Consider the following 22,054-nt stretch of genomic DNA (forward strand, 5'->3'; position numbering starts at 1 on the left):
TGATGGGGACAGGGTTCCCTCGCAGGGGAGACAGTGCTAAGCAGCTGCGTGTAGAGGGGCTGTAGCTGCACAGCACTGTGAGTGTACTAAGTGCCACTGGGACGTACACTTTAAAACGGTTAATTTTATGTTATGTAAATTGCACCTCAATTTTTTTAATGAAAAAAATCAATAATATTGCTCTATACCAGCAATAACCCGTTAGGAAAAAAAGAATTCACAATAGCAAGGAAGAAAATAAAGTATCTAGGAATCAACTCAGGCAAGAATATACACAACCTGAATGGAGAGAACTGTAAACTGAGATAAAGGCTGGGGTGCTGACCTGGGTCAGTGGAGAGGTCTTCTGCCTTCTTGGGCACAAGAACAACGTTACACACAGACATTGCCTCTTCCTAATGAATCTGTAAGGTCCATGCAATCCTAGTCAAAATTACAGTTGGAGTTTCACAGGGACTAGACCAATTTACTCTAAAATCTATGAGAGAAAACGTCATGAATAATGAGGCAAACATTTTAAAAAAGAGGGAAGAGGGGAGCTAGCTCTTCCAGATGTTGGGGCGCATGGCAAGGTGACAGTTACACAAACCAGGCAGAAACGACATGTAGGCAGAGGGACGGGATGGGTTGCAGGCACAGACCTTACAGTCATGTGTGTTTAGTGTACGATGACAGGGCTAGATGGAGTAACCGGGATGGGGATGGGAAGCAGGCTCACGGTATAGAGCACGTGCAAGACAGGTGGTCCAGGGAGAGCCTGTCGGTGACACCCGGCGGCCTGGGAGAGCCAGGGAAGGAGGCCTTAGACACAACCTCAAACGCACGAACCCTCGGGCAAACAAGGGATGCATTTGATTATAAAAATCGGGATTTCTGATCAATGGATAGGCAGAACTGGAGAAGATCATTGAATGTGCCCATCCGTAGGGACTGTTATCTAGGTACACAAGGAACTCTGCAATTTAACAGGAAAGGAGAGGAAACCTACCCAAAAAGTGAGAAAATGATCATGTTTCAGAAGACCTCGTGTGAGGACACCTTCAAGCCCGTTAGCAGTTAGAGAAACACACGTGAGTCACCAGGAGGGGCCATCTCACCATCAGACTGTCTGACATGGAGCACTGGAGTGTGTGCGGGCATGGGACCCATAGGTGAGTGTAGACAGGGTAGGCAGGTGTGGTGGGGCAGCCCGGCTGGGGACATGGCCAGCTGGGTGAGGGCATCCCCAGAGAGCTGTATGGGGATGGCAGGCATGTGTGGGTGGGCAGCCTGAGGAGGGCGACTCACAGGATCTGGAAGCTCAGGGCTACACAGATGCCCCCTGAAATCCAGTGCTGAGTGAATGGGGGGATGGCAGGAACATGGGGTCAGCAGTGCCGGCGCCCAGAACAACCAGTTCAGCCTGTGGGGAGACCCCTACAAGCAGGATGGGGCGGGGTGGGGGCGGGACCGGCACCCCTCATCCGAGGTCGGAAGGACCGAAGCCCTCTTGCCCGAGGAGCCCCGGCCATGCACACCCAACCGGCTGCACCAGCGGTCGGGGTCCTGGCCATGCAGTCTTGCCCAGGTCCCCTCTTTCCTCACTGCCCCCTGGGTGACCACCATGCCAGCAGGCAGGCCCTGAAGGACCTCCCCAGCATGTGTGTCCCTGGGGTTTATTCCCAGCATGGGCTTGTGGCTGCCCAATCCACCCTCCTGATTGCCTGCTGTCCCTGAGTAGAGCCTGCGGTGTGCAGGGGTCACACGCTACCGGAGGAATGTGGGGACCCCGGTCGGGCGGGGTGGCGGGAGCCCCTCTCCGGCCCCACCTGCCCAGGCCCCTCGTGTCCGGCATCCCTGCTCAGCCTCACCTCTGGTTGCTGCACGGGCGCCTCACCCCCAGCCCCCGACCAAGCTCAGCCTCCAACGCGCAGGGCTCCCTAGGGCGGGTCCTGGGGCTCTGAGCCCAGGGCCCACGTGGCGGCACAGAGCTGGGCCGCCCGGACCCGCCCTTTGGTGGTGGTGATCCCGTGTCCTGGGGAGTCCAGTGCCCTCCCTCACGGGGTCAGTGGGCCTCGCCTGGGCCACCTTGAGCATCAGTCACTCCTGTCCCAGAGCTGGAGAAAATCGAGGTCTTTTTAAAGGAAAGCCCTGGTTTCCCAGCTCACTGTGTGAAGGCCATCCTGGGGGGCATGGGGGCGGCCAGACTGCCCCTCCCCCGTTGTGGCCACAGGGCCCACAGGAACTCGAGCGGCCCCTGCCACGTGCTGCTGCAGGGTCACGGGTCCAACCTTGGACGCGCACAGAGCTAACCCCAGGCTGGAAGCGGGCGCGCAGGGTGCAGGGGTGGCACGGCTCGGCTCCAGCAGTTTGAAATATGAGGCTGTTGGAAGGAATCACAGAACCGGTGTGGGGTTAGAGGCCAGGGAGGTGGGCGCTGCGGGCGGGAGAGCTTCATGTCCAGAGAACGAAGTGAGACCAGCCGGCTGCTCGCCTGACCGCCAGCAGGCTCCCCGAGCCCTGTAACCACTTCTTCTCTTCTCTTTCTCTTTTTTAGCCAAGGCAGGTTTCCCTGGTATTGTTGAGGGCTTTGCTCCTGAGCGAAAGCCCCCTGGCATTCTGTGTAGACAGGCACTGCACACAACCTTGGTTTTCTCCCAGGCAGAAGTTAAAAATTATTCAAGGCAGAATTCCTGGGCTGTGTTGCAGAGGCCAGTTGTACCAGGCAAAGGCTTCCACCGCATCCCCCGGCCAGGCCGCGATAAGGCAGCCGGGGAGCCAGCCTCGGCGACACCGCCCGCTGCCCTCGTGGGGACCAGGTAGGACTGCGGCTCCCAGGCAAGCGCTGGGGAGAGCTTGTCTCGTGGGGTCTGTGGTTCCCCCGTGGCTTCTGAGCACAGCTGGCTCGAAACATCCCTTCCCCCCAACTCTAAAGCTTTTCCTTCTGAGCGGCCGTCCAGCCCTCGGTCTCTGGGGCGTCCCGGTGGGGCCACTGGGGACGTCCCAGCGGTGAGCGCAGGAGCCATGCCCTGGGCCGGGGGCGCCTGTGGGGAGAGTGGGGGTCTCTGGGAGAGCGTTTTTCGGCTGGAGGGGTTTTCCAGAGAGCCGTCTGTCTCTGCTGTTTGTTGGGTGATGGGGTGGGGATCGTGCCCTCTGCACACATCTGGGGGAGGTGGAAATAGCTGGGCAGGCTGGAGCCCCGCAGCAGACCACGGGGGACGTTCTGCCGCACTTGAGGAGATCCCTGGGCTCCCCCAGGAGAAGTTGGGGACCTCGGTGACATTTGTGGGTGTTTTCGAGCTTCCAGCGGGCAAAGGTGACTGTTAAGGCCCGAAACTGTTCAGGGGGCCTGCCTTTGACCAGCCACCTCTGAGAACAGCCGGAATCCAGGGCCCAGTAGGAAGGGGGCAGGTCTGAGACACCTGAATTTACATGACAGTGGCTAGAAGGTTCTTTCAAGGGAACCAAATTTATTCCACTTAACAAGATGCCTGTGTCTGTGAATTACCCCAGAGGTGTGGAATTCGGAACTGGCTAGAGCAGGACCAGCTTCCTTCATCAAAGCTGAAATTCAGTCCTACCCTGGGGGTCGCGGTAACAAGAGGGCACAAAAGAAATAAGACGTGGGCCTAAGACCTGGGACCGCCCCACCACAGCGCTCACCCCGGGGGTCTCCTGCAGGATGCGGTGGAGGCAACACCACCTGACTGGGAAGGTGGACTCGGGGTGGAGGTGCTGGACCCCACGTGGCCTCATGATGGGAAAACCCAGAGAAACGGGCTGTGTCCCAGCAGAATATCAACTGTCAGAGAAGAGGCGGGGAACGTGGCGAGGTTGGGGATGCAGAAGAATCGGGCAAGGTGACGAGAGACACTACCCAGAAAACACAGTGAAAGCAGACAGGTCCACAGCCAAGTTTGATTACAGGTCCTTCCAGCATTATGGAAACAGTTCCCAGGCCACAGAGGGGGGTTAGGGCACCAGATGAGTTTTAATTTCATTTTTGTCAAAGTTATACTTGCATGTGGTTTAAGAGTCAAGCATTTCTGCAAGATTCGGACAAATGCAGTCCCGCCACCCACCCACGCTGGCCACGGGGGCCACCGTTTCTGTCTCCCAGATAATTCCTGCACTCTTTACCAGCATCTATGCAACAGCATGATTGAATGACAACTTCTCGGCGTTTCAGATTTCGGTATTGTCTGTTGAATTCACCCCAGGGAAGTTGGGTTTATTTATTCTTCCCCTCTCCCCCACATACTCGGGTCCCCCTGTTTTTCCAAAGGAATGATGTTATAATTTTAGTTAGCTCTGAATTCAGCGGTTAGATTTGTGTTCCCGCCAGGCCTGTGACAGGCCATGGTTACTGTTCCAATCAGAACATGTGTTGTTTTCAACACATGTTGAAACATGTGTTGAACACATGATGTTAATCATCGCCTTCCTTTTTCATGCTTGCTGAGTTTTCTCTGCACTCATGACTAATTCATCCTCAGACTCGCCAGTGGCTTAAGTTCAAACACACGGGTATTTCTGAAGTGGTCCGTCCAGGAGCCTCCACCCCTTTGCCCGTGGTGGCCCGTCCTCCTGGGTCTACATCAGGGCTGCTCCCTCCACCCCTGAGATCTCCCCTGGCCTTCACCCAGAAGATTCCCTTTGCTTCTCCTGGTTGGATTTTCCTGGCCCCCACACCCTCCTTTTTCTCAGTTCACTCCTGCCCTGGTGGAGCACGTCCTTGCTGAGAAAGGGCGCCTGGCAGACACGTGGCTTTCGGTGCCATGTCCCTCCCCCGACGTGGAGGCGCGTTGCTGGGTGTAGAGCTCCAGCCCAGAACCACGTCCCTCCAAAGTGGGACCCCAGCTTCTGAATTTACCTGCTGCTGTGGGTAAATTCAACCCCACTTTAACTCCTGATCCGTGGTGTGAAACCGGTTTGTCTTTTCTTTTTATTTTATTTATTTATTTATTATTTTATGGCTGCGTTGGGTCTTCGTTGCTGCCCACGGGCTTTCTCTCTAGTTGTGGCGAGCAGGGGCTACTCTTGGTTGTGATGCGGGGGCTTCTCATTGTGGTGGCTTCTCTTGTTGCAGAGCACAGGCTCTAGGTGCGTAGGTTCTAGTAGTTGTGGCACGTGGGCTCAGTAGTTGTGGCTCGCGGGCTCTAGAGCACAGCCTCAGTAGTTGTGGCACACGGACTTAGCTGCTCCGTGGCATGTGAGATCTTCCTGGACCAGGGCTTGAACCAGTGTCCCCTGCATTGGCAGGCAGATTCTTAACCACTGCTCCACCAGGGAAGTCCTGACTTGTCTTTTCTTCCTGGAAGTTTCGGGGCTTATTTTTGTCTTTGGTGTCCTGACAGTTCGTGCAAATGACCTTCATGTGGGTTCCCTTTCACCCTCTGCCAGGTGCCCCTTGGCTCCGCCAGTCTGGAAATTCTTGTTCTTTATTTCCAGGAAATGTTCTTTAATTATTAATTTTAAATTGTCTCCTGGCTTCTGTTTTCTCCGTTCCCTCTTTCGTGGTAAATATCACTGAGACGTGGGACCTCATAGGTGGGACCCAGGGACCCGATCTCTTTTTCTGGGTCTTTCAGCTTTACTTTACAACTCCTTTATTGAGGTTCATGTTTGAATATTTATTTCTAAAGCATTCTGATCTTTTTCCGTGATCACAATACTTTCTCTTATTTCTTTGAGGAGATTAATAATAGTTGTGTGGGTTTTTTAAAGTTTTCTTCTCCTTGTACAGACTCTGCCTGGAGAACTGCAGTAAATAGATTTTCCCCTGTTTCCTTACAGTCACACTTACTATATCAAAGTTAAAACTTGAACATAGCAAAATAATCCATAAGCAAAGTCAGCATCAATTTGAGAAAATATTTTAATGCATATGACACATGGTTAAAATAAATATTATATTAAGAACTTAGAAACTGTCAAGAAAAAGACAAGAAACTCTGTGGAAAGATGGGTGAAGGCTATGACCGGGCGATCCACTGAGCAAATCCAGGAGCTGTTAGACTTGGGAACGTCCAGATTCGCTGGCGTCAGGGAAGCGAGAATCACAGACACCGGGTCAGTGTCCAGGGAGCGGAGCCTGGGACAGGGTCCTTGTGAGAGAGGCACGTGGAGAGGGGACCCGGGAGACGCGGCCTCAGGGAGCAGGGGGCAGCCAACCTACCCCACCTCAGTATGGGTCACCGCCCCAAGGGTGACCTCCCAGGAGGCCTCAGAGAACCCTGGGCAGCAAGGGCCGTGCACCTACCAGAGGGGGTCCGGGGAGGGCACCTGGCTTCTTCAGAGGTGAGATGTTGCCGGGGATGCGTCACACTGGCAAAAATTAAAAAGCAAAAGCACGCATCGCTGGAGGGGCCAGAGTATGGGCAGCTGGCTCTCACTTGTAGACGAGCTCAGGGCTAGGCCGTCTGGTCACATCACACAATTAGAAGCCTCTGCAAATCCCGACTCTGTGGGATGCCTTCAAGGACACCAAGCAGGGGTGATCCTGCGGCATCTCATGGCCTCTCTTGGGGTGGTGGGTGCAGAGCGAGCGCCGGGTGTGCAGTTGGCCTGGGGCGGTCGTAACAAAGCGCCACAGACCCGGGGCTTATACAACAGAAGTTAGTTTCCTCCCAGTCCTGGAGGCTGGAAGTCTGAGATCAGGGTTCCTGTGCGGCCTCTCTCCTCTGAGGGCAGAGGGCTGTCCCCCCACGTCCTCCCGAGGTCTGTGTCCTGATCGCCTCTTCTTACAGGGACCCTAGTCAGATTGGATCAGAGCTCACCTCACTGGCCTCATTTTACCTTAATCCCCTCTGTAAAGGCCCCATCTCCAAACACAGTCACATTCCGAGGTTCTGGGGGTCAGAGTTTCAACATATGGATCTGGGGAAACACAGCTCAGCACACAGGGGGTTAGTGTGCAGCCCCTCCAAGGAGGGGAGGCGTCCAGGTGACCTGGAGGGGTCAAGGCACCGGTGAGAAGTGGGACGTTTATACAACCCGTCGCTCTTGCAAAGGCCCCAGTAAAAATCCACAGTTACAGAAGCGTACGCTGCAGACCACACGCGCTCATGTTCTATGTGTAAGCGTCAGAGTTTTGTGCACAAGGAGAAAACACAGAGGAGAGTGAGCTGGAGTGACACTTGGGGACTCGGGACATTGGTAGAGGGAGGGGGCAGTACGGGCCACCCACACGGTCACGCGAAATGATTTAGGCACACGTGTCTCTACGAAGAACAAATACATTAAAATACCTTTCACAGGAAGAGAGAGGGCACATGCATGGGATCTGAGGGGTGACCGAGGTGGGGGCCCTGGTCTGTGGGTGGAGTCCCGGTGGGGGTTGGTCTGTACGTGGGGTCCCGGTGGGGGTCCTGGTCTGGCTGTGGGTCCCGGTGGGGGCCACGGTCTGAGTGTGGTCTCCCGGTGGGTTCCCTGGTCTGTCTGTGGGGTCATGGTGGGGACTGGCCTGTCTGTGGAGTCCCGGTGGGGGTTGATCTGTCATGGGGTCCCAGTGGGGGCCGTGGTCTCTCCTTGGGTCCCTGTGGAGACCCTGGTCTGTCTGTGGGGTCCTGGTGGGGGCTGGTCTGTCGGTGGGGTCCCGGTGGGGCCCTGGTCTGTCTGTGGGGTCTCGGTGGTGGCCCTGGTGTGTCTGTGGGGTCCCAGTGGGGATTGGCCTCTCTGTGGGGTCCCGGTGGGGGCTGGTCTGTCTGTGGGGTCCTGGTGGGGGCTCTAGTCTGTCCTTGGGGTCCCGGTAGGGGCTGTTCTGTCTGTAGAGTCTCGGCGGGGGCCCTGATCTATCCGTTGGGTCCCGGTGGGGGATCGTGTGTCTGTGGGGACCCGGTGGGGGCCCTGGCCTCTCCATGGGTTCCCGGTGGGGGCTCTGGTCTGTCCGTGGGGTCCCGGTGGGGGCCCTGGTCTCTGTGTGGGGTCCCGGTGTGGACTGCCCTGTCTGTGAGGTTCTGCTTGGGGCTTTTCTGCCTGTGGGGTCCTGGTGGAGGCCCTAGTCTGACTGTGGGGTCCCAGTGGTGGCCCTGGTGTGTCTGTGGGGTTCTGGGGGGGATTGGCCTTTCTGTGGGGTCCCGGTGGGGGCTGGTCTGTCCGTGGGGTCCTGGTGGGGCCCCTGGTCTGTCTGTGGAGTCCCGGTGGGGACTGGTCTGTCTGTGCAGTCCTGGTGGGGGCCCTGGTGTCTACCTGGGGTCCTGGTGGGGGCTAGTCTGTCCTTGGGGTCCCGGTAGGGTCTGGTCTGTCTGTGGAGTCCCGGCAGGGGCCCTGGTCTATCCATTGGGTCCTGGAGGGGGATCGTGTGTCTGTAGGGCCCCGGTGGGGACCCTGGTCTCTCCGTGGGGTCCTGTGGGGGCTGGGCTGTCCGTAGGGTCCCGGTGGGGGCCCTGGTTTGTCCATGGGGTCCTGGTGGGGGCCCTGGTCTGTCCGTGGGGTCCTGGTGGGGGCCCAGGTCTGTCTGTGGGGTCTCGGTGGGCACTGGTCTGTCTGTGGGGTCACGGTGGGGGCCCTGGTCTCTCCATTGGGTCCCCGTGGGGGCCCTGGTCTGTCTGTGGGGACCCAGTTGGTACTGGTATGTGTGGGGGGTCCTGGTGGGGGCCCTGGTCTGTCTGTTGGGTCCCGGTGGGGGCCCTGGTCTGTCCGTGGTGTCCCGGTGGTGGCCCTGCTCTGACTTTGGGGTCAAGGTTGGGGCCCTGGTCTGTCTGTGTGGTCCCAGTGGGGACTGCCTGTCTGTGAGGTCACGTTGGGGGCGGGTCTGTCTGTGGGGTCCCAGTGGGGGCCGTGGTCTGTCTGTGGGGTCCCGGTGTGGGCCGTGGTCTGTCTGTGGGGTCCTGGTGGGTATCCTGGTCTGTCCGTTGGGTCCCGGTGGGCTCCCTGGTCGGTCCGTGGGGTCCCAGTGGGGGCCCTGGTCTGTCCCTGGTGTCCCGGTGGGGCCCTGGACTGTCTGTGGGGTCCCGGTGGGGGCCCTGGTCAGTCTATGGGGTCCCGGTGGGGGTTGGTCTGTCTGTGGGATCTCCGTGGGCACTGGTCTGTCCGTGGGGTCCCGGTGTGAGCCCTAGTCTGTCTGTGGGGTCCCGGTGTGGACTGGCCTGTCTGTGAGGTTCCGCTGAGGGCTGTTCTGTCTGTGGGGTCCCGGTGGGGGCCCTGTTCTGTCTTTTGCATCCCGGTGGTGGCCCTGGTCTGTCTGTGGGGTCCCGATGTGGACTGGCCTGTCTGTGAGGTTCCGCTGGGGGCTGTTCTGTCTGTGGGGTCCTGGTAGGGGCCCTGGTCTGACTGTGGGGTTCCGGTGGTGGCCCTGGTCTGTCTGTGGGGTCCCACTGGGGGTTTCTCTGTCTGTGGGGTCCCTTTGGGGCCAGGTCTGTCTGTGGTGTCACAGTGGGGGCCTTGGTCTCTCCGTGGGGACCTGTTGGGGGCCCTGTTTTGTCTGTGGGGTCTCAGTGGGGACTGGTCTGTCTGTGGGGTCCTGGCCGGAGCCATGGTCTGTCTGTGGGATCAGATGGGGACCCTGGTCTCTCTGTTGGGTCCCTGAGCAGGCCCTAGTCCGTCTTTGGGGACCCATTGGGGGCCCTGGTCTGTCCGTGGGGTCCCGGTGGGGGCCTTTGTCTGTCCGTGCGGTCCCGGTGGGGTCCCGGTGGGGACCCTGGTCTGTCCCTGGGGCCTCGGTTGTGGCCCTGGTCTGTCTGTGGGGTCCCGGTGGGGACTGGACTGTCTGTGGGGTCTTGGTGGGGGCTCTGGTCTGTCCTTGGGGTCCCAGTTGTGGCCCTTGTCTGTCCATGGGATCCCGGTGGGGGCCCTGGAGTGTCCGTGGGGTCCTGGTGGGGGCCCTAATCTGTGGGGTCGTGGTGGGGGCGCTGGTCTGTCTGTGGATTCCCGGTGGGGGCCCAGGTCTGTCTGTGGGGTCCCGCTGGGGACCTGGTCTGTCCGTGGGGTTCTGGTGTGGGTTCGTCTGTCTGTGGGGTCTTGGTGGGCACTGGTCTGTCTGTGGGGTCCCGGTGTGGATTCGTCTGTCTGTGGAGTCCCGGTGGGGGCCCAGGTCTGTCCGTGGGGTCCCGGTTGTGGCCCTGGTCTGTCCGTGGGGTCCCGGTGTGGGTTCGTCTGTCTGTGGGGTCTCGGTGGGCACTGGTCTGTCCGTGGGGTCCCGGTGTGGATTCGTCTGTCTGTGGAGTCCCGGTGGGGCCCTGGTCTGTCTGTGTGTTCCCGGTGGGGGCCCAGGTCTGTCTGTGGGGTCCCATGGGGGCCCTGGTCTGTCCGTGGGGTCCCGGTGGGAGCTGGTCTCTGTGTGGGGTCCCGGTGTGGGTTCGTCTGTCTGTGGGGTCTCGGTGGGCACTGGTCTGTCTGTGGGGTCCCGGTGGGAGCTGGTCTCTGTGTGGGGTCCTGGTGCGGGCCCTGGTATGTCTGTGGAGTCCCGGTGGGGGCCCTGGCCTATCCATGGGGTCCCAGTGGGGCCCTGGTCTGTCCGTGTGTTCCCGGTGGGGGCCCTGGTCTGTCTGTGGAGTCCCAGTGGGGACTGATCTGTCTGTGGGGTCCCAGTGGGGAACCTGGTGTCTCCCTGGGGTCCTGGTGGGGGCTAATCTGTCCTTGAGGTCCCAGTATGTGCTGGTCGGTCTGTAGAGTCTCGGCGGGGTCCCTGTTCTATCAGTTGGCTCCTGGTGGGGGATCGTGTGTCTTGGCTGTGGGTTCCCTCACCTGTGAGAAACGAGGGGTCAGGAGGGCTGACGTCTTCTCTCCATCCTGACAGAGGCCTGGTGTGAACCTCAGGGGGCCTCTGCCTCACCGCCCGCCGCCCGCTCCCCTTCCAGGGCCACGGTGGGCACCCCCCACCCCTCAGGCTGGCTCCCCCCGCAACCCATCCCCCTCCACCAAAACCAGGACACCCCAGCAAACCATTCCTCACGTCCTGTTAACACCAGCAACACCGGAGGGGCCGCTGGGCTCCCCGGGACAGTCACACGTGGTCCCCAGCAGGCAAGGTGACCTCGAGGGAGCAAGGGTCCCCAGCACTGCGTCCCACACGGGCAGGCAGGCTTCGGGCCACGGGGTCTCACCCTGTCCTGCGGCGGTGCCTACAGGACCCCAGGTCCTCCGTGGGCGGGGTGCCAGCGTCTCCCAGGGTCCTGCTGAACAGGTGTCCAGACCGTGGCCTCACAGAACCCCCAGAGGAAGCAGCTCCACCAGGGGCTGCGGCAGGACCCACGTTTGTGTGGGCAGAGCTGTCCCCCAGGAAAGGGGCTGAGGTGGGGGGGCCACTGCAGCCCTCGGCCTATGGCGGGGGAGGGGCCAGCCGCGCTCTGAGAATCGGGGGTGGGGGTCCGGAGACGCGGGGTGGAGGGGTGGCCCTGGAGGGCTCTGGGCTGAGAGTCTGGGGGCCGGTGAGTGGAGGACTGTGGGGCCGGCTGGGCTGGCAGGTGTTGGGCGGCTGCGGCCGCCTGGCAGAGAAGGGCGAGCTCAGCCGTGGTCTCACTGGGAAGGCAGTGTGGAGGGGCTGCCGCGGCCTGCGGGGCTGGGGCCTGGGGGGACGGTCAGCCTGAAGCCTCAGAAGCAACGTTTGAGCTCTAGGCCTCACTGAGCAGGTTTCTCCCTAAAGGCGGCTCTGGTCACGCCCAAGGACAGAGCACGGGGTGGGGGCCTCAGCTCTTGGGGTGCAGCTCGACCCCGGGGCTCCTGGCAGCACAGGGAGAGGCCGCTGGGCAAGCACCCCAACCTGCCCCAAGGTGGAATGGAAACACAGAACTTTGGACGGCTCTGATGTAAGCAAACAGACGCCCACCTTCCACAGCAGGTTGGAGGTGGTGCCGGGGCTCTGGTCCCCGGGGGTCCCCACCCGGGCAAGGCCTGTGGGAAGACAGGAGAGGGTCCTTCTTCTGGTGGGACGCATGCAGTCCCGCCTTCCTTTGCCTGGTGGATTGGAGCACAGGTGCAGATCTGCAAACAAAGGTGCGGTCGGCCAGGCCGGCTTAACCCTTCCCTGGGGCGGGGCAGGGCCGTGGGGGCAGAGGCCAGCGGGGCCAGCGGCGCTCTGCCCTGGGCGCCCGGCCACGCGCCCTCAGTGGGGATAGTGGAGCTGCACCCGAGCCCGGCCAAGCAGCCGTCTGCCACCCCCACCCTGGCCCACCCCGGTGGTCCTGCTGGCAAACAATGCCCAAATGCAGGCGGGAGCCAGCGCCCCTGCAGTGGCCTCCCTGTGGGGAGCGCCCCTCCCAGGGTAGGGAGGGTGCGGCTGGGCGGGGAGCTTTGTGTAAGGAAACCCGAGCCCAGCCAGGTGCCCAGGTGCCCAGGTGCGGGGGCGGGGCTGGGTCTCCGCTCAGGCTGCGGTCGGAGCTCACAGAAGGGGTGGGAGGGGAGGGGGGCTTTCGAGCGGCCAAGGTCCCCCCAACCCCTGAGAGGCCCCCTCCCTCGAGCGCAGCCCCGCACCCGTGAACTGCAGGGGGCTTGGAGCAGGGCAAGCAAACATTTGCTCCTCGGGGACCATCCTTTTGGCCCCATCACCAAGTCAATCTCGGAGAGGGTTCCCAGGAAAGGTCAGACCTTTAGGTTGAAGGGGCTTTGCTGGTGGAGTGTCGTGGCTCCCCGTCCGCCCCCCTTCCCCAACCCTCTGTGGATCCTGGGGCCCCCTCACAGGCCCTGGGCCCCCCAGCCCTCTCCAGTGTCCAGAGCTGTGGGTCCTGCTGGGACCTCGGCAGAGCCTGACTGTAGGAGCATCCTCCTGGGGGTCTGGGGACCACAGGGGTCTCTTGGAGACAGGACCCCTCCAGCCCTGCGTGGCCCACCTCAGGGGTGTAGCACAGCCACTGGGCCCAGGTTCAAACCGCTGTGACCCGGGGAGGTCCAGACTTTGCTGTCACAGGAGTCAAGGGAAGCCTTTGGGATGAGTGGCCGCGGGCATTAGTGGGAAGGGAGTGGGGTCTCCTGAGGCTCTCAGTGCCCTCGGTGGGTGGGGGATGGTGGTGGTGGTGGTGTGTGGAGGCCTCGCTGCCCTCTGGGCACAACCCACACCCCCAGGGGGTCGGGAGTCAGGGGCCCCTCCTCCTGTCCCTTCCCGGTGACTCTGCCTGCTTCCTCCTCTGGGTTCCTGACGCTCCCCATCCACACACACGCTTCAGTCACACACCCACAATCCCACATTCCCCGTGCACAGCCTCGTGCACACACGCACACAGAGGGGTGTGCAACTGCGGCTGGCGGCCGGGTGACAGCGCACTGCAGGCGCTCCCGGCCCCATCCTGGGTGCTCATCTCATTCAGCCCCCAGGACCAGGGGCTGGGCAGCCCCACCGACACCCCCCAGAGAGGGAGGTCTCACCAGGATGGGGCTCTTGCGCGCTCTCAGCCCGGCCGGGCGGCTGTTCTCACCCCAGGCTCCACCTGACTTAAGCCACCAGCTCCTTCCATCCTCCACCTTCTCCAGAAACAGGGCACGACCCCTCCACCCCCACCCCAGGTCGCCCCTTCAGGAAACACTCCCTGACTGTTTCCTACCTTCCGTCACACACTGGACATTCAGCAACTTGTCCACTCCTGACGGCAGTGAGAAAGACAGAGCGGAGGATTCAGAGGATGACGGGGGTTGGGGAGGGAGGTGCTGGCCATAGGTCTGGAGACGGACAGCTGCCGCCCCGCGCTCACCGGGGCTCCTGGGCAGTGCCGCGCACCCGCTTGTCCAGGAAGCTGAGTTTAAACTTGTGCCCCTTAAAGGCAGCATCCTTTGTCCTAAGACCGCGTGCCCCCCACTTACTGCTGTGACATGTTGTTTGCTCTGTAACATGTGGGCTGGGAGATGGTGGCATTTGTCAATGTCCTTTTCATCAGATTAAATACGTGCTGGTCCCCAAAGTCCAGGACAGCGGGGCTGGGTCTGCGCTTTTGAAGGGAGGAACAGAACAGCAGCCAAAAGCTGGGCTCCAGTGTGACTGGATGGACAGATGGAGGGTCTAGGGGCGGCCCTGCCTGGGGCCTGGTGGTCGGGAAGCCTACTCGCTACCCAGCTGTCCTCACGGGTGTGTCCGGCTTTGGGACAGCACCGTCCTGAGTGTGGGCGGCCATGGGGAGGGGGGTCCTGGGGAGGCTGCGTCCTAGAGCTCAGGGCGCCCAGTGTGGTGGCCACCGGCCTGAGGTCAAGAGAGCCTGCGGGGCAGCGTGATCTAAGACAGCAGGAGCCGCCACTTCGAATTTAGATGCTTTGCTTTTCGACAGACATGTGCTTTGCTTCTATTCACCAACCTGTGTAACAATAAAAGGCCTTTGGCCGAACCCAAATGCTCTGGGCTTTCAGGACGTGAACCCCCTTCACGTAGGGCTGCTTTTTGCTTCCGGCTCTGGCCCTCAGCTGGGATCTGCTTTGGAAAAGACAAAAGGCAGAGGAAGGGGTGGGAGGAGGAGTGGGGACTGCGCGGAAACGCGGCGCCTCAGCGCCTCTGGGTCTGTTCTTTCTTCTCTCTCCCCCCCACCGCTGTTTACCACCCCCCTTCTGCCTGCTTGAAATCCCACACCCTGTGGCTCTGCTTCCGGTCTCTGCTGGGGCCACTGGCCTGTCCTCCTGGACTCGGGCGAATGCCCCGATGCTGCCTTTCCCTCCAGACTTGTCTCGGCGGGTTCTGCCCCCCCTGCCCCCCGCCCCGGCGCTGGCCTCGGGGTCCGCCCTGGTGCCACAGGCTCCTCCCGGCAGCGTCTCATGCGGCCCCAGCTCAGCGCCCCGCCCTCCCTGCAGCACCCGTTCCCAGGCCAGGGCATTCCCAAAGCCCTCAGACTGGCACCCCTCCCACCCTGGCAGACCCCTGCCCAAGGCCCCAGGGCCTGAGCTGGTCTCCTCTGGGGACCCCTGAGGAAAACTATCACATTGAAAACAGGATAGGAACGCAGAGGCTCGTGCCAGGTGGACCCCCCTCTGCCCGGCACCTCTGATGGGTTGCGGTCAAAGCCGCGACCCCGAACCACACATCCACTTCTCCTTGGCCGTTATGCTCGAACACCCGAGGAGGGTGCCCCGGGGACACCCCCACGTGTACCTGCCCTCATGAGCCTCCCTGAGCTGACACACTTGTGTCACACACCTGTGTGCATCCCGGGCCTGAGCGCCGTCAACCCAGAATCGGACCAGGACCATGGTACCCCAGACGAGCCCCTCGGAGGTGCTCTCTGTGTCCGTCCACGGGACGCTGGGGCCCAAGTGCGCTCCTGTGTAACCTACACCCGCCACCGAAGACCCTGGGGTGACCAGACGCGAGAAATAGGTCGATTCCCCAAGGGGTCTGGGGCAGCAGCCGGGGGTGAGAGCCCATCCCTCAGAGGGCAGGACAGGTGACTCAGACCCCAGTGGGGTGGAGGAGACCCCTTCCATGGATGTGTGATGACGGGGGTGGGGGCCACGTACTCCCTGGGGGGCACAGGGGTGCAGCCTCTCCCCTCCTGCTGGGGCTCTCTCCTCATGGGGTGCGAGACCCCCCGAGAGGCAGGACCCCCGCCTCTGACCGTGAGGATGGAGGGCAGCCAGCGTGACGGTGGGCTGGGAGCTGCCCCTCTCTGCCCTCCCCGGCGCTCTCAGGAAACGAGGTGCAGCGCCCGGCGCCCACAAAGAGGACCTGGGTGCTCCCGGCTCTGGTCGCAGTGGCTTCTCCCTGACAAGGCAAAGCCCGGGGCCAGGCTCCACCGGGCGGGGGCGGGGGGCGCAGCCACCCCACTTGGGGGAGGCTCTGGGAGTCTGTAGGGTGAGGCCTGAGGGGGGAAGCTCCTGGGGGGAGGCACAGCCATGTGGGGGAGGGTGGGACAGGACAGTGTCCTGGGGTGACTCGTGTCATCTCATGGACACAGGGACCCTCCTGGACCCTTGGCGGGCCAGGAGGAGGGGTGGAGAATCCCCAGATGGACTTTTCCCCTGAAAGACCCGGAGCCCGGATGGAATCCGGCAGCTGAAAGTTGAATCGTGTCTCGAAGCCCCCTCCCAGTCGCCTTGTGCAGCCAACGGCAGGAGCGGGAGTGTGGAGCCGGCTGCAGTTTAGATTTTGTGAGCGTTTTGCCCACAAGGTATAACGTTGTCCTGAAGTCCACGCTGCCTGCCAGCCTTCCCGCTGACTCCAGTGCAGCTTTGTCAGCAGATCGCGGGTCCCCACGCCTCGCTGACGTATTTTACGGTGGCAATAACAGTGAGCCACCTCTGTGCTTTGCTCCCGTGGTTCTGGAGCCGGTGGGGCCACACTGGGCCCCCAGCACAGGCCAGCAGGCCTGTTCTCTGCAGCCCGGTTGCCCCTGACGATGTTACTTTGGCATCCAGCCCCGCCCTGCCCGGACAGGAGCCCTGTGGCACCAGGCTCCAGGGGCAGCCCCTATGGGCCAGTAAACAACCAGACCGAGTGGGTGAGGGTCTTCCAGAGGCTCCTGCATCCCTGGGCCCTGGCCCAGCCCTGACCCAAGGCTGGGGGCGCCGTGGATGCTGGCAGAAACAGGTGGGGCCGCAGGGGACGTAAGGAGCCGCGCTGGCTTGGGGTGTGAAGGCCCATGCGCCTGGGTCCCCAAGGTGTGGTGCCAGGCAGGGCCCTGCGCTGCCCCTCAGACTGCGCCTAGACCTCGGGGAGGGGGCAGGGTCCACTGCCAGTGAGGACTTGGGGCACCACCCAACCCACCTGCTCCTTCGGGCCGAGCAGGACAAGGGCTCATCGCCATCATCAAAGCAGCCCCAGTTTCTCCCTCCAACTGTACCCTCCCCACCTGCCCCCCGAAGTCCTCCATGTCCAGAGGTGAGTGCTGGCACAGCCCCTCCCCCAGCCTGCCTCTTCCTGGGGCCCCCACCTGTGCACTTCTCCCAAAGAGCTCTCACCATGTCCACCCCCCTCCCCCATCCCCACCTCCGTGGGCCAAGCGTCCAGGCCTGTCCGAAGGGGCCTTCTCACACCCTCTCATCACTCACTGCACCCACGGGGGTCTCTCCACTGGGCCCTCGGACCCCAGCGCCCCGCTCACCCCCCAGGCCTGGCCTCCCGGGCTGCAGTCCGCAGGGCACCCCACTGCCTGCAGCTCACTGCCCCTCAGGGTCAGTCTGTGCTACTCCCCACAGCGCGGCCGCAGCCTCAGGAGCACAGGACCCTGGCTGCCCCTCGGGGGAAACCCACCCTCCCACGGCTTCTGTCGGGTTTGTCCCTGGTCCCCAGGCCCCACCTGTGCCCGCCCCTCCTGGCACCACCTCAGCTCCCACGGCTGACCGACCGCGGCTGCAGGAAACACCATCCGGCAGCCTCCTCCTCACGTGGTCAGGCCCAAGCCAGCCCTCGGGGTTAACGCCATGCTCCTGCGAGGGAGCCCCACTGGGCCTGTTTGGGGGCCTCCTGGGGACCCCATTCTCCCACCCCGTCGTCTTTAACCCCCCCACCCAGGGGCCCTTCCAACTCCTGCCCCCTCTCGGCCTCCCTCCCGTCAGTCTCCTCCCTCCGGCTGCTCAGCCCACACCCTCTCCAAGGTCACAGTGACCTTCCTCTGCCTCCTGGCCTGGCCCCGGCTTCCTCCCCCCACCCCGCCTTGGTGCTGTCCTCAGATGCTGCCAGGCCCCTCCAGCTCCCCCCACCTCCCCGCCGGGGCCATCTCTGCCTCCCCCCACCCCCCCTAACGTTGCTGGCCTGTCCTGGCCAGGGCTGTCCCTTCCCCAGCTCCTATATCCCCAACCTGGGCCCAGCAGCAATGCTCGAATCCGGGGCTAGAGTTCCTGAGTGTCTCGGAACAGGCCAGACCCAGATCTAGTGCGGCCAGGCTCCTGTGCTCCATTCCCCCGGCCCCCCCAGCCCCCGTCTCCCTGTCCCCACCCCCGCCCTGCCACCACCCCATCCCCTCTGGGCCCCTGGCCGCAGTTTTAAGCAGAGTTGCGTCCACCAGGGAAGGAGGCTTGGCAGCCTCGGTCCCTGTCATCAGGCCTCTCAGCGTCTTTCTTAAAATGTCAGCTAACAGATTCTTTCCCAACTGCTGTCCGCACATTTGGGGGTCCCAGCTCTCGGTGCCCCTCCCCGTGTCCAGCGAGGGGTCTGGGCTCTCGTGTCCAGGGGAGTGGACTCCTCACCAATTAGCTCTGATACCCATGAATCTCACGGGAGCTGATCCTCCAGCCACCAACACCTTGGGGTCAGCTGGCCGGCCTTGCAGGCCACTCCTGGGTTCCAGGCCCACAGACCCACTTCCTGCCCTGGCCCCAGCTGACCTGTCTCACCATCACCTCGCACTTACTTGCCCAAAGCTGGGACCTTGTTTCCCCAACCCTGCCCACTCCCCACTCTGTTGCCCCACCGGCCCCATCCACGCGGGGACCCCTCGCTCTCGGAGTGCCCTGCAGACCCCACCGCGGCCCTCTCAGGCTCCTCTGCTGCCCGTGGGCGTCGGGGCCCAGACCATGAACAAGCGGCGGATGAGTGGATGCCACATCGCCTGCCGTGTGGCCCAAAGGGCAGGCGAGGATCTCCTGCTGGAGCCTTCGACAGCATGGGGTGGAGGAGAGGGACCAAACTGAGCTGTGGGCACGTGGGGTCCATTGATGGGGAGGGGACGTGTCCAGACCACGAGTCCAGGAAACGAAGGTACCGTGGTGGTTCCCAGGCTGGAGGGCTACCTGGTGGGTTTTCCTTCAGGGTTCTGGAACTAGATACAGGTGGTGGCTGCACAGCACTGCGAATGCACTAAATGCCACAGAACCGTCCACTCTAAAATTGTTCATTTTATGTGAATTTCACCTCAATTAAAAAAACAAACTCCCTTGCGAAACACGCCCCCACCCAATCCCATCAGACTAGGACCCGGGGACTGCATGGGTCCCTCCCTACAACTCGCCCCGCGGCGGCTGCCCCCCACCGTTTCTGTTTCAGGGACCCCTGAATGAGCCCTGGGCTCAGAAGGCCGCCTTCGCCCTGGAAACAGGAAAGCCAGTCTTCCATCCTGAGCATCTTCCAAACAAACCCGCTCGGTGCCAGGTGGGCGGCCCCAGAGCACAATTAGACTCCAGCGAGTGGAAAAATAGGGGTGTGATTTTTCTTGAGCCCCATCCCCCAGGTGGCCCCAGGCATCTCGGTGACACTTCCCTGCCTTTGGAGACCAATTACCCAGGCAGAGGGGATGAGAGCGGGCCCAGTGGCCTTGTTAACTCACTGCCCCTGTGGGAGGGGGCCCAGCAAGGGCGGCTGGTCCAGGGCCCGGGCAGTTCAGCGGGGCCCCAAGGGCCTGCAGGTGCAGAAGGAGCCTGGCTGCGCCCGGGCCCCCCGGTGGGCTCAGGCCCTGCCAGCAGGAGCTGAGGGCGGGCTCTCCCCAGAGGCTGAAGGCGACCAGCAGAGCCCTCCCCGCCGTGGCAACAGCCCAGCTGGTGCCTGTCTTTCCTGGTGACTGGGTTGCATCAGACAGGCCGCCCCACAAGGGCCCTGGCAGCCCCTGAGGCCGGGGATGCGCCCCGCCCAGCACACCCGGGCCCCGGGCCCAGGCCAGAGCTGCCTGGGCTTCCAGGGCTGTGAGGGCCCCGCCCCGCCTCCCTCGGGGATCGCCATAGCAGCCCCTCCTCCCCTGCTGCCGCCCAAGCTGCTAAACGCAGGGCTTCTGGACGGTTTCCCCTCTGTCCTCTGTGAGGCAGCCGCTCAAACTCACTCAGGGGCAGGGCCAAGCTACGGGCTGGTTCTGGAACAACTTCCTCCGCGGCCACTGACCCCTTAGAGACCTCTCAAACTTCCCGTAGCCGGACCCAGCGTCCAGGGCCCAGAGCAGAAGGAGCCCAGGGTCTCGCTCCCCATCACCACCCCCCACCCGGTGGCACCGCCCTCCAGGTGGCACAGCCCAGGGTCTGGCTCTGACGGCCCCGCTCTGTACCCCTCCAGGCAGAAGGGGCCACAGACGGGCATTTGTGGGCAGAGGTGGCGTGGCTTCAGGGCCCTCCCCTGGTTCGGGGCAGCTGCTCCCCGAAGGGCGCCCAGAAAGTTGAAGGGGGCCTCACCCCACTGCACACGTGGCTCCCTGCCCCCCTCCTCCCTGGAGGTCACCCCACCGACCCCAGGCCCCTTCTACGCCAGCCGCCAGCACCCCCGCCCCCAGGGCCACACCTGACTCTGAGGGCACAGGACGAGGCTCTGTCCATCCAATCTCTCCCCCTGCACTGTCCATTCTGCCCCTAAGAGGAGACCCCGTAGAATAGGCCCCTGCAGGGAGAACAGGGCAGAAACAGCCAAGGGGCCACCCGGGAACGGAAAAGAGGGGTCCCCAGGTGGGACCCCAGAGAAGGGATGGAGGACGGGGGGCTGCACAACCCAGAATGATCCCCTTGCTGACCCTGCCTGACCCCTCCTTGACCTTCTTGCTGACCTCACTGACCTTCACCCCGACCCCCTCCTGACCCTCTTGCTGACCTCCCCTGACCTCCCCTGACCTCCCCCTCCTTCGTCTGACCAGGATTTCCGAGCCCTCACTTCCCGCCGGCGCTGGGGACAGTGGGCTCGCGGGGCCTGCAGCCTGCTGGGGGTAGGGAGCTAACAGGGAGCGAGAAGGAGACCCTCCCAGAGGAGGGGCAGCGTGTCCACCGTCCAGGAAATCCCCCAGAAGGCTATGGCTGGGGTGGGACGAGGGTCGGGTAGAGCCAGACGGAGCGGGCAGTGGGGCCTGGGCTGCGAACGGGGGCTGCTCGGGGCTCTGACTGCCGCTCGAGAGGGTGGGTCAGGGTGAGAGGGGAGAGTCTGCACTGCAGGCAGCCACGTGGGCTGAGCCAGGCAAGGATCAGAGGCTGGGCGCCAAGGAGGCTGCAGACCCCTGCGGGCACAGCTGGGGAGCTCCTGGGCCAGCACCTGTCCAGGCGGGGGTCCTGCTGGCCCGGGACCGCACTCAGAGCAGTGAGGGGACGAGGGAGGCAGACGTCGCCTAGGAGCCCATCGCCCTCCCCGCTGTCTGGGGGCTGGTGGGCAGGCTCCCCCATCGTCAGCCCACTCTGGCTCTGGAGTCCCCACCCTCTCCCCTGAATCTGAGAATTCTCATGCAAATTAGATGCTAATGGTGGCCGCAACTGATGATTTGGGACGCAAATCAGAACCACCTGCACAAACGCCGCTGCCCATCCTGCTGGCCTGGGTGTGGCCGCCTGGTCCCGGTGAGGGGTGGTGAGCAGAGTGGAGTGGGCCGGTGGGAGAAGGGGCAGGGTGTGCCCCTCTCAGGCTCCCCAGGAGGCAAAGTCGCCCCTGTGGGTGGTGGGGCCGCTGGAGTGTGGGCGCCAGGAGGGGCAAGCGTCCCTCACGATCCAGGGCCCATCCCGGGTGCCCACCCCATCCCGGCCCGCCTCACAGGGGCACTCTGTCTCCTGCCCCCGCCTGCCCTGTGGGGCCAGAGCCGGAAAGCCCAGCCTGTGGGAGAGGCCGGAAGTACAAGGCCACTTTTTTTTTTTTTTTTTTTTTTTGCGGTACGCAGGCCTCTCAGTGTTGTGGCCTCTCCCATTGAGGAGCACAGGCTCCAGACGCGCAGGCTCAGCGGCCATGGCTCACGGGCCCAGCCGCTCCGCGGCATGTGGGATCTTCCCGGCCCGGGGAACGAATCCGTGTCCCCTGCATCAGCAGGCGGACTCTCAACCATTGCGCCACCAGGGAAGCCCCCCAAGGCCACTTTTAAATAAAGCCAGCCCTAGTGGAAAGTCGGCCTTGGACGCTCCGCTGTTGCTTCACCTCCTTGTGGGGAAACACCAAGACCGTCCCTGGCACCTGGCACCAGTGGGGGAGGGGCGCAAAGACCCACCCTCCCATCCCCTGTGCTCCGGCCTGAATCTGGGCCTGCGCAGCTTTGCGTGTCCCCTCAAAGTGGTGGGAACTCCGGCGTCACTCACTCACTCAGCCATCACCTGCCCACCCATGGGGGCAGCCGCGCCCAGATGCCTGGTTAGCCGTGAATGAGGCCAGACCCACATCCCACGGGGCACAAAACTGACAAACACCGTCTGGGTGCGGCTGCCGGGTGGGGTGCGGGCCGGGCTCCAGGCAGCAGGTGCCGAGGCCTCACTGAGAGGTCACGTGGGACAAAGACGCCCAGGGTGGGCGTGAGGGGCCACGGGGGGTGGGCGCTGGCAGGGGGCAGGGGCTGGTGTGTGTCGACTCCGCTGA

General features: G+C 62.6%; 1 protein-coding gene across 1 annotated transcript; it reads right to left on the reverse strand.

Moving 5' to 3' along the window:
- Positions 1-1,306: 1,306 nt before the first annotated feature.
- On the reverse strand, positions 1,307-15,078 carry LOC132484326 (proline-rich protein 36-like). Its single transcript, XM_060090766.1, has 15 exons — positions 15,026-15,078; positions 14,196-14,308; positions 13,957-14,099; positions 13,455-13,569; positions 11,747-11,901; positions 11,174-11,405; positions 10,874-11,093; positions 9,535-10,466; positions 9,069-9,231; positions 8,170-8,954; positions 7,330-7,896; positions 3,190-3,401; positions 2,702-3,023; positions 2,148-2,362; positions 1,307-1,402 (listed from the first exon to the last, which is right to left on the reverse strand). The coding sequence occupies exons 1-15, from the start codon at positions 15,076-15,078 to the stop codon at positions 1,307-1,309; spliced, it is 4,323 nt and encodes a 1,440-aa protein (XP_059946749.1).
- Between the last annotated feature and the right edge of the window lie 6,976 nt (positions 15,079-22,054).

This window comes from Mesoplodon densirostris, chromosome 2, assembly GCF_025265405.1.
Source record: "Mesoplodon densirostris isolate mMesDen1 chromosome 2, mMesDen1 primary haplotype, whole genome shotgun sequence".
Lineage (NCBI taxonomy): Eukaryota > Metazoa > Chordata > Mammalia > Artiodactyla > Ziphiidae > Mesoplodon > Mesoplodon densirostris.

What these genes read in the sequence shown, in the direction of transcription:
- LOC132484326 (XM_060090766.1), bottom strand. Translation starts at nt 15,078, where the DNA reads ATGGTCCTGGTCCGATTCTGGGTTGACGGCGCTCAGGCCCGGGATGCA. An exon ending in CCTCCAACCTGCTGTGGAAG is followed by an intron (nt 11,406 to 11,746) that starts GTGGGCGTCTGT and finishes CTTCTCTGCCAG; the next exon opens with GCGGCCGCAGCCGCCCAACA. An exon ending in GTTGCTGGTGTTAACAGGAC is followed by an intron (nt 10,467 to 10,873) that starts GTGAGGAATGGT and finishes GGGACTCCACAG; the next exon opens with ACAGACCAGGGCCCCCACCG.